The sequence below is a fragment of the Alosa sapidissima genome, chromosome 15, assembly GCF_018492685.1.
Source record: "Alosa sapidissima isolate fAloSap1 chromosome 15, fAloSap1.pri, whole genome shotgun sequence".
NCBI classification, from domain to species: Eukaryota; Metazoa; Chordata; class Actinopteri; order Clupeiformes; family Clupeidae; genus Alosa; species Alosa sapidissima.
In genome coordinates, this window is record NC_055971.1 from 16116989 (window position 1) to 16128412 (window position 11424).

At 47.9% G+C, this 11424-nt stretch overlaps 1 protein-coding gene across 1 annotated transcript; it reads left to right on the forward strand.

Moving 5' to 3' along the window:
• Window positions 1–66: 66 nt before the first annotated feature.
• aasdhppt (aminoadipate-semialdehyde dehydrogenase-phosphopantetheinyl transferase) lies at window positions 67–10669 on the forward strand. Its single transcript, XM_042063140.1, has 6 exons — window positions 67–493; window positions 672–900; window positions 2659–2780; window positions 3138–3299; window positions 9787–9870; window positions 10142–10669. Exons 1-6 carry the CDS (start codon window positions 350–352, stop codon window positions 10310–10312), a joined length of 912 nt encoding a protein of 303 aa, XP_041919074.1. The 5' UTR covers window positions 67–349; the 3' UTR covers window positions 10313–10669.
• Window positions 10670–11424: the final 755 nt, after the last annotated feature.

Sequence of the window (11424 nt, forward strand, 5' to 3'; positions counted from 1 at the left end):
CGTTCTGTGTCACTCCCACTTTAGCTTAACCCGCCTTGTCAACTCCTTCCGGATGTGTGTGTGCGAAGCTGAAGTCCTCTTGTAAAGGTCTGGCGAAGAAGCGGGCACACGCTCGAGCGATTGTAAATAAAAGGTCAACAGAGACAATAGTGCTCCTGTGTGACTTTAGTTTACCTTGAAATGAGACTAAACCTGTTCTCACTTACAAATGACCGCAGTGAGGTTACTGTATCACATTATTCCTTACGTATGATGCGGTAAAGGGCTGCCACATTGAGACTTCCAAAGTAGTATTGTTCAGGGATATCTGGTGTGGCTCGTCATACATATAGACACTTGAAATTGCAGTATGGAGGGTGTGCGTTGGGCGTTTCGTTGCGGGTCGTGGTCCCCTACTCGTGCTGAGTGGTTGCTTGCTGCTCGGTGTGTGCAGCGCGAGGAGAAGGAGCGGATTGGACAGTTTGTGTTTGCCAAAGATGCCAAGTCAGCCATGGTATGGAGCGCATGCATGATTTTACACAGGATTCCCTCTGAACTCAAAGACAGAATAACCACTACTATTCTGTTTTATCCTTATAACTTAATTCCCCTTCACTTGGTTATAAATATTCAAGATCACTGATGAATGTGTGTGTCTCAATGCTGTGCATATTTTGATGTGTGCATGTTAGGCCGGGAGACTTCTGATCCGTAAACTTGTGTCGGACAAGATGGGAATAGTCTGGGATCAAATCCGGTTGGAGAGGACTCCTAAGGGGAAGCCAGTGGTGGCCAACCCCATAGCTGATGCTGGACACCAGAAGTGGAGCTTTAACGTGTCCCACCAGGGTGACTACGCTGTGCTGGCTGCAGAGCCTGGCCTGCAGGTTGGAGTAGACGTCATGAAGACCAGCAGGCCAGGTACTGTTAAAACGAATGTGTTGTCCCTATCTGGACACAGATGTGTTAAAAAACAACTCAATATGTGTTGTTTTCAACGCAAGTTGTGTTATTTCAACACGTATTGCGTAACAAATAAAAAAGGGAACAATACAAACTGTGTTGTCCCTATCTGGACACAGAGATGTGTTAAAAGCAACGCAAGTTGTGTTATTTTCAACACATTTGTTTTAAGAGAGGTCATTGCATTAATGCTATGCTATGATGACTTTCTTTTGTAGTGGCGGTCTTGTGCTGTAGTTGGAGGCTGAGACAATTCTAATGTGCATGTCTGGATTGACACAGCTACACAGCTATTTTGCTCAAAATTAATCTTGTTTTGGGAATTTTTACAGTGCAAATGGGCACATTGTACAGTATGAAGTATAAGATTACGTACAATGCCAGTGAGTGAAGGGTCTCTTAACAGACAGAAAAATAAATGTCATTGTGTTCTTAGCTATCTGGCGTGAAGGCCTTAAAATACCCTATAACAGATTTTTGGCATTGTTTTAAGCACTTCAAATATACAAGGGATTGAGAGATTCAGGTTCAAGATCCGTTTGACTCTCTCAGAACAAACTGGCCTCTCCTACCAGGATGTCTCTCGAGTCCTGCCAGGTTCTATTTCAACCTCTTTTCACACTAAATCCTATTGGCTTCAACCTCGAACTGTCAGAACTTTAATCTTTTAGCCCAACCCTGTCATAATGTCTGAGGCTCTCTTTCAAATCCCTCCACACAATCACAAAATCCCTTCTGAAATAACTCCCCTCCATTTCAAAGGATTGAGTAACTATATGCCTCTGAGTATATAGCCCATGGAGTTTCTTTGGGAAGAAAGGCCCTTACCTCTGGTTTTCTTTGTCTGTTAAACAATTACGCTGTCACAGTTTTTGCAGGATTTTCTAGTAGCCTTTTGACCCCTGTGACATCATGCAAATAGCTCTTTCCTTTGGATGTCACTGTCTTTGCTGTGGCATCACCAAACTCAGGAGGAAAAAAAATAATAAAAATGTTTGACCACTAGGTGTCTCTGTTGCTCAACAGTTCTCTGTCCTCACTTCACTCCCTTTAGAATTATATTCATTTGCACTCATTTTTAATAGATAATTTTATTCCAGACAACTTGCAGTCTGGTTGGGTGTACATTTCATCATTATGTGTGCTCTCTGGGATTTGAACCTCAGACTGTGTTGTTGGTAAGGCCTTGCCATATCATTTAAGTTGCCGGATTCTGCACAACACTGGATCTCTGAAGACAGGGCTGGCTCCCTGAATAAGTGTATGGTGCATGTATTTGCATTTATTAATTTCACTGAAAGCAGCTGTCAGCACAGTAATGCACACCTTTTATTTTTCAGATTCTGGCACCTACCTGAGAAAGTAACTCCACTCGGGGGGTCCTTAGTGTCATGTAACACTAGATCAGTTTTATATTTGCTTACACTTGTTTTAGCTTGTATGATTTAAATAGAGTTTAGACTTTTATTTTCATTCTGGTTTTAATATAGCACTTTTGTCTGGCAAGAACATAAATTTAGTTGTCAAATATTTGTTTTACTAGCTGTATTCTTGTGTCACACCCATCCACACCTATATGTCACTTTAAATGAAATCAATGGGCAATATAATGAATATAAACGTAAACATAAGAGTTCTGTCTTTTTTGTTCATGTGTGTGCGCCATCTTGTCCATTCACCCACTCTCTCCATGTGTTTCACCTGCACATGTCTCAGGCTCCAGCTCCATCCCAGAGTTTTTCCGGCTCATGACCCGCCAGTTCACGGAGCACGAGTGGAACACCATCAGGGCCACGGGGTCGGAATGGGAGCAGCTCCACACGTTCCACCGGCACTGGGTAACCATGGCAACGCCAGGGCCTTGCACTGATTCCGCTCCCAATCACCTCCTCATAAGGGGGTCCAGACTAGACCCCCCCCCCCCCAAAAAAAAAAAAAGAAAGAAAAAAGGCGAGAGAAATCTCTGATCCCCTAGGCACATCTATGAGACTATTTCCACATGCGAGGTTAGATCGTACGTGCATTAATATTGAAATATTCTGCCAAAATACACACATAGCACATGTTCTCAATAGTAAAGTCAGTTTACCACTTCAGATTCATGTAAGACAATGCTGATGCTTTATTTTGTTTATTTCAAGTGCCCAGGCTCATAAGGTTTTGGGTGTCAATCAGTGTCTTGTCTGTGTATCAAGACCCTGAAGGAGAGCTTCATCAAGGCCATTGGGACGGGCCTGGGGTTCGATCTGCAGCGGATAGAGTTTCACATATCACCTCGGCAAATCCTGGAGGGACAGGTGTGCACTGAGACCAGAATGCACCTGGATGGGGAGGAGGAGGAGGACTGGACATTTGAGGTAAGTAGGGAGACATTTTAGATCTGTTGTGTGTGTAGAGTGCTGGATGGAACATTTTGGTCATTTAGGGGATAGGACTCGTCCAGTGTCTGACCACTGTACATTCCTTATAAGCCTGAGCCACCAAATAGTCGGCAAATTTGGGATTTGCTCTGCAGGTCCGTCTGGCTAAGAGGCCATTGAAGCGCATTTCCAATGTCCCTAAATCACAGGCACGCAAATACAATCGCTAATCCAGCATGGACATGTATTTCTTTGGAATTGAGTAAACAACTGCATTTAAAACCTTTGTTTACAAGACTGCTACCCTTCTGAAACTATTTGGTTCATTGACTTCCGCCCCCGCTGGAAGTCAATGAACCTTTTCCTGGCCCACTCTCAATTGAGAAGAGCATAGTGTCAACGAGGCTAGTATAATACTGGAGTGTGAAAGTGAACTCTGGGGAGATAGCAGCTCACCCTCAGGATATCACTCCTGTCATCTTCATCAGGTCTTTAACTGCCTTTTGCAGTATGGAAATTCACAGCCCTCAACATTTTAATGCCATAGCCTCTACCATACCGCAGCATTGTTCCTCAAGTGCTGCAGTTTTACTTCTGACCAGAAGGTGTCACCCATGCCTTAGTCTAGCTTTGGGTTGGCACTATAGGTTGACTGCATCATTGTCACATAGCAGCACATTTAGTATATTACCTGATATTTTTCATCTCTCTCTCTCTCTCTCTCACACACACACACACACAACACACACGCCCATATAATCACAGTCCCTGAAGCTGAAAAAAGGGACTGAACACTCTGGTTCCGTCTCCATTTTCACTTTATTCTCCCCAAGAGAGTCACCTTGAGAACCTCTGGCACGGCACCTTAATATGCATCTGAAAAGAGTTTAAGAGAAGCGCTCAAGGGAGCATGCAGGAAACTGCTCCCCCGCGGCGGGCAAAGCTACGAGCGTGTAAATGAAAAGGGCCGACGAACTGAACCTGCTCTTCCGCGCCCCGCGCACAGAAGACTCGCCGAGAATATGAAACAACACGACAGGAGCTGGGAAGAGTGTGAGGCAGTAAGCTTTGATAACAAACCAGCAACGACACACACACACACACACACACACACACACACACACACACACACACACACACACACACCTGCATGATCACTGACGTGCCACAGTGACACAACAACGCCTGTCTTCAGGAGGAGCGGGATGGAGTTGACAGAGGCCTCTTTCATGAGGAGACCGGAGTATTTCCTATGATCATCAGTAGGGGAGGAGGGACATGAATAATAAAGCATTGTGTTAGACTCCACTAGTGGTTGGCACTCTCTCTTGCTCCTCACATTTGGAAAAAAAGTACCAAATAGTAGATCCCTATGAGGATATGGATCTACTATATGAAGATGCCACTATTCTTAGTAAGAGTAGTGGTGGTTAACCCTTAAAGGAGTACCGTCACACCGGTGTGACGGGAATGTTGGGAAATTAACATTCTAAAGAATATCTGGGTTCATTGAATTCAACATAGAATTTTAGAACCTTCAATTGTTACGGAACATAGAATGTTCAAAAACCTACACCTTTAAGGGACACCTGGACAGAGAAAGGGTGTTCCTCACAGCTGAGGCCATTTCTGCTCAGAAGCGCATACCCAGCAAGGGCCTTGCAGACGCTCTTAGCCTGGGGTCAAAGGTCTCTGTTCTCTGCATCAGTGCGTCACAGTTCACCCTGGCTGCCGACCTCCTCAAGAGCTCCACCGTTAAGGAAATGGATCGGTTCCTCGGTGTGCCCGCCCGCCGGCCTGCATGGAAACGCTTCTATTAGCGCCTTCTGCCGCCCCGCAACAGATGCTGTCATTACACCCACACTTCAGGCTCCCTTAGATGGCACCACGTCGAAGCAAAAATGGCACAAAAAACGACCCCCAAGGCCTTCACACACACACACACATACACACACACACCCTCGCCCCCCACCAACCTGCCTTGTGTCGATTTGGCATTTTGGGTCAATGAGGATGTGTGGTGTGTCTCTGCGGTATCATTTCCAATGTCTGTGTGTGCATTCATGCGTGTGTGTGTGTGATGGGAGTGGGTCGGTGTGTGGCTGCGACGCGCTGCCGTGTGTGTGTGTGTGTGTGTGTGTGTGTGTGTGTGTGACAGCAGGAGCAGGGTAAGGTCAGCTCTCAGACTCTCCACATAATGGCAGGTTTGGGCTTAATAACAGCACTGTGGCTGGGGACGGAGGAGACACGGAGGCCACTAGCATGAGCCGTCTCCTAGTTAGATCAATGGGTGCTAAAGAGAGGGTTCGCTGAGGGGGGTCATGTTATGTCACCTGCGCTGCCAACAAAGTATGGAACGCTTGTCACAACTCTCTGGGCATGTGCCGTTGATAATCAGCTCTAGCTCAGTGTGATAGATAGATAGATAGATAGATAGATAGATAGATAGATAGATACTTTATTGATCCCCAGTAGAAATTCAAGGTCTCAGTAGCATACAGACAACACACACACACATTCACTAACAGCAGAAAAAGTAATTAAAAGTATATAATATAAAAACACAACTAAGCAATAAGGACAGTAGAAGATAAAGAATATACTAAAATACAAATTATACTAACTAACACTTAATCTAAATCAATTCTAAAAAAAGTATCCACATAGTGGTGATTAATCAATCAAGAGGCGCTTGCAATGACTGAGGCAGGGACTGAGCCTGTGATTCTCTGTGCATAGTAAGGTGCTCTGTGTGAGTGAGTGTCATGGTGATAGTGCAAATGAGTAAGTGCAACAGTGCAAGAATAGAGTCTATATATCTATACATCTATATATATAACTATTTTAAGAAAAGGTATAAGTGTGGCCACAGTTCAACTATGGCATGGAGGGAGGGGTTATGCATATGTACTAATGTGCTAATATAGCACGCAAACAGTGAGGCAGAAAGACAGTGGTAAAAAGTGGCTAGTGGACAGACAGTATCCAAACATGGAGGGGGTGAAGAGGCAGACAGACTATGCGGAGAAGTCTATCTCTCTTCCCTTAAGTGAAGCATTGAAGAGTTCAATGGCCCTGGGGACAAATGACTTCCTCAGTCTGTCTGTTGTGCAAGGCAGTGAGCGAAGTCTCCAACGGATCAGGCTCTTCTGCTTAACAATAGTGCTGTGGAGTGGGTGACACTCATTGCCCAAGATGTTGATCAGTTTGTTCAGGGTCCTTTTGTCAGATATTGCAGTGATGCACTCCAGTTCAGCTCCCACTACAGAGCCAGCTTTCCTTACAAGCCTGTCAATTCGCCCCGCATCCTTCTTCTTTGTGCTTCCTCCCCAGCATACCACTGCATAGAAGAGGACGCTGGCAACAACAGACTGGTAATACATCCTGAGGAGCTTGCTGCACACATTGAAGGACCGCAGCCTCCTCAGGAAGTACAGCCTGCTCTGCCCTTTCCTTTGTAGAGTGCGTCAGTGTTGGCTGACCAGTCCAGTTTATTGTCCAGGTGGAGACCCAGATACTTGTAGGTGCTTACCACCTCCATATTGACCCCATCAATGGGGACTGATGGGGTCAATATGGAGGTGGTAAGCACCTACAAGTATCTGGGTCTCCACTGGAGTGCAATGGGGACTGGTAGCAGAGTGGGCTTAAACCTGCGGAAATCCACCACCATCTCCTTGGTCTTTGAAGTTTTGAGTTGAAGATGATTGAGTTTGCACCATTGCACAAAGTCCTCCACCAGGCTCCTGTACTCCTCCTCCTGCCCGTTCCTGATACACCCCACAATTGCAGTATCGTCAGAAAACTTCTGCATGTGGCATGACTCGGTGTTGTAGCAGAAGTCAGATGTATACAGGGTGAACAGGACTGGAGAGAGCTCCGGTGCTGCTGATCACAGTGTCAGAGAGACAGTTCTTCAGTCTGATGAACTGTGGTCGCTCGGTCAGGTAATCTGTAATCCAGGTTACCAGGTGAGCGTCCACACCCATCTGCAAGAGCTTGTCTCCCAGTCTGAGGGGTTGGATGGTATTAAAAGCACTTGAGAAATCAAAGAACATGATTCTCACAGCACTTTTCCCCTTGTCTAGGTGTGAATGTGTCCTTTGTAGAAGATAAGTGATGGCATCGTCCACGCGCACTTTCTCCTGGTATGCAAATTGTAACGGGTCTAGTGCATGGCGTACCTGGGGTCTGAGCATACCTAAGACCAGTCGCTCCATTGTTTTCATCACATGTGATGTAAGAGCGACAGGTCTGTAGTCATTAAGCTCACTAGGGTGTGGCTTCTTAGGGACAGGGGTGAGACATGATGTCTTCCACAGTGTTGGGACTTGTTCAAGGCGTAGGCTCAAATTGAAGATGTGCTTCAGTGGCTCCCCCAGTTCAGCAGCACAGGCCTTGAGTAGCCTTGGACACAGTCTGTCAGGCCCCGCTGCTTTATTGATGCGCAGTGTCTTTAGTTGTGCTCTCACTTGAGCTGTTGTGATGATGGGGGGTGTAAGGGGAGGGGTGCATCTGGGATCTGTGTGTCTGATGGCTGTTGACTGAGGCCGTTGTCACCTCATTGTTTGTGATCGCCATGTGGGGGAGGGGTGCAATATCCAGTGATGGTGGGGGTACGATAGCCTGTGATGATGGAGGTGAGTGTTGCACTGGTATTGAGGGGGTGTGGGGGTGGGGGCTGGGGGATGGTGGACAGACCACCGCCATTGGAGCTGGAGCAGGGCAGTCAAACCTGTTGTAGAAGTGGTTCAACTGGTTCGCCCTGTCCAGGTCTCCCTCCACAGAGCTGCTGCTCTTCTTCAGGCCAGTGATAACCTTCATGCTGTCCCATGCCTCCTTCATGTTGTTTTCCTGCAACATCTGTTCCACCTTCCTTCTGTAGTCCTCCTTAGCCTCCTTCAGCTTGACTTTGAGTTCCCCTTGCACGCGCCTCAGCTCTGCCATGTCCCCCTCTCTGAACGTCATCTTTTTCCTGTTAAGAAGGGTCTTGACATTGCTGGTTATCCAAGGCTTGTTGTTGGGAAAGCAGCGTACAGTTCTGGTGGGAACAACAATGTCCATACAGAAGTTCAGGTAGTTAGTAGTGCATATCCCACTGCGTCCCTGGAATACACCTAGACCTGCATACAAATACTAATTTGTTACCAACAAAATAGCTAGGATCGTTTTAGCGTTCTCAGACTTGCATTGTGCAAGGTGAATGTCAGATCAGTCTTATTCAAAAATCTTTAACAGTGAGCATCATCTCAAGGGCCTTTACAGAGTATGAGGCCTTAATTCCTATGAGCTAACACACACACATGAGGATGGTGACAAGGGGAAGAAGGAGTTTTGAAAGGAGGAGACCTTGAGCTGAACTCTGCTTAGAAGGATGGCCCATCTGAAGGATAGATAGAGCCCCTTCTCCCCCCCCCCCCATCTCTCCCAATGTCCCTAATCCACATCTCACTCCAGGAGATGGTCGTATGTCTGCGTCCCAACCCAACCCCCACCCCCAGTCAGGCCGCTGAGCACCCCCGGTCCTCCGCCCAGCGCAGCCCCTCACGTATGCTCCCCCACTTCAAAGTGCCTGCGCTGGAGAGAGGCACAGCGAGTGGCTCCCCTTGAACTGCTGGAGGAGCTCATTTTTTCCATGAAACCTCTCCCGAGACCCCTGCTAGGAATGTTTTGGGATGTTCGTGAGCACACTGTCTCTCTCTCTCTCTCTCTCTCTCTCTCTCTCTCTCTCTCTCTCTCACACTCTCACACACACACTCACACTCACACACACTCACATCCAAAAGCCATGCCGTCTCTCTCTACCTCTCCATGCGTAAATGTCTTCCCAGCATGCACAACAGATGTGCTTGTGTGTATGTGTGTGTGTGTGTGTGTGTGTGTGTGTGTGAGTGCGAGCATGTGTGTGTGTGTGTGTTACCGGAGTGTGTGCGGGATGGAGATTGACTCTCCGTTAATGGGCGCAGCGTCTGCGTGCGTGCGTGAGTGGCGCTCGGAGGCCCAGGAGCCGGTGGCAGATAATAGCCGAGGTGGGGTGTGACGAGTTAAGCGGGGAGCAGGGAATGAGAACCTCAGTGTTTGTGCAATGGATTTAGCAGCAGGGGGAGTGCAGCGCCAGAGCAGAGACGTGGAGTGGACGCTAGAGGAGGAGGAAGAGAGAAAGGACGGACAGAAGGCTGGAGACTTTTGAAGGGAGGAGAGGAAGGAGGGGAGCGATCGCGGGACAGGAATGTCCCTCTTTTTCTCATTTCCCAGAAGTGGCACGAAGCATCCCTCTGAGAAATGGCTCTTGGAAATATTGCAAAATCCGTCTTGCTTGTACTCTGTACGCTGTGTAAGCACACAGAAGCCCAGCTTGGCAGCCTGTTGTGTCGTAGAACAGGTTCTCTGTACATGCTGTGGAAGGGTTGGGGATGGCGGGTCGGTAATGTCGTGGTGCCATGGCACCGGCGGTTGTCTGAGGCTGTCTAATATGCCGTTGCAGGAGTGCCTGCTGGACCAGCACCATCATGTGGCGGTGGCCCTGAGCCGCAGAGGATCGCCGGCAGCAGTGGCGGCGGCCGAGAGGGTGAGTCATTAGAGATGGATGAGGGGCCTCACCAGGAGGGAGGGACGAACGGCCTCACTCACCCAAACACGCACAGCAAGTGGCATTGTGGGCAAACACTCTTGAGTACAAAAATAGGCATTGTTTATCTTCCTGAACCCTCTCTTGTCTCTCCTCTCCCTCACAATATTTTTCGGTCTGTTATTCTTTCTATTGGTCATTGATTGCTCTCTAATGTTTCGTATGTTCTCTATTCATCTCTCTGTGTGTGTGTGTGTCTCTCTGTGAACAGGAGCACTGTCAGCCTGGCCTTGCTGGCCACGCCAGGCCTCTTAAGTTCACCGTGTTGAGCTTCAGCGAGCTGGTCTTGGGCGCCGTGCCTCTCTCGGAGGAGGACCCGGCTTACTGGGAGAGCTTTGAGAAGAAACAGGAGGCACCCACACGCCAGCACAACCAGCCTTGACCAGCCGAGACCAGGGACCGGGCCCACGGCCCACTACCAAGACCCCAGGAAGCGAGAGGAGGCAACTGAACTGGCCATTAAAGGCTGTTGCTTTCCCTGCGACTTTTTGGAGAGACTTTTGTGGCCTTTTGCATCTGGTGAAAGTAGGGCGCCTTCTCTCGCTTGGGCTGGGGCTACAGCTGCATGCCCTACAGGTGCCTCAGGTGGCCAAAAAGGACCGTCTCCTTCTGTCCCAGTTTCCAAACATGAAAGGGGGGGGGGGGGGGGGGGGACATTTAATTTCTCTAGCCTTGATGTGTTTTGTAAACTCTTGGGGAAAATGCCAAACGTGGTTACGAATAAAAATCCAAAACGAAAGAGTTTGTTTCACTTTCTGTGCCACTTTTACCCTCTCCTCTGACACGGCACCTAATATGTCTGCATGACGAGCACCCAGAAGGAGGAGGAGGAAGAGGAGGAAGAGAGGACGTTATTACAAAAGGAGATTGGAGATAATGATATAATTCACAAGAGAGCTGTCCGTGCCCAAAATGAAGATGAACGCGGTGAAATGAACTCTCATTGTTATGAGACTGGGCCTGTGAAAGAGCCCTTCACAGTGGAGATCCAGTAGTTATATGAGCACACACTGATTAATGGCCGTGATTCTTATGGCTGGGTGTATATTTGCTGCTGTCGGTCTTTTGGCAGTATCTGTTTATGATCTCATGGAATTGTTCTGTGGCTTTTCATGCGGCCTTCTCGGGCAAAAAAGCTCAGCTTGTCTATTTTTCATCGCGCTGCCTTCTCTAACCCGTCTCACTGTGTGCTATCTCTGATTCTCGCTGATCTCGCTCTCATTTCCCCCTCTCTCTCTCTCGATCTCTTGCTCTCATGCTCTCTCGCTCTCTCTCTCTCTCTCTCTCTCTCTCTCTCTCTCTCTCTCTCTCTCTCTCTCTGTCTCTCTTTCTTCTTTCTCTCTCATGCCTTTCTTACACTCCATCTGCCACACGGTCTATTTTTGTCGGGAGACATTTAGTGTGCCATTAGGGGCTTGTGTTTAGAGGGGAAGCCATTGCTTTTAACAAACTGAGGCTGCGCTCTTGCAGCCACCCTCTACCCCCACCCCATTG

What these genes read in the sequence shown, in the direction of transcription:
- aasdhppt (XM_042063140.1), top strand. Translation starts at nt 350, where the DNA reads ATGGAGGGTGTGCGTTGGGCGTTTCGTTGCGGGTCGTGGTCCCCTACT. An exon ending in ACACGTTCCACCGGCACTGG is followed by an intron (nt 2,781 to 3,137) that starts GTAACCATGGCA and finishes CTGTGTATCAAG; the next exon opens with ACCCTGAAGGAGAGCTTCAT. An exon ending in CAGTGGCGGCGGCCGAGAGG is followed by an intron (nt 9,871 to 10,141) that starts GTGAGTCATTAG and finishes CTCTGTGAACAG; the next exon opens with GAGCACTGTCAGCCTGGCCT.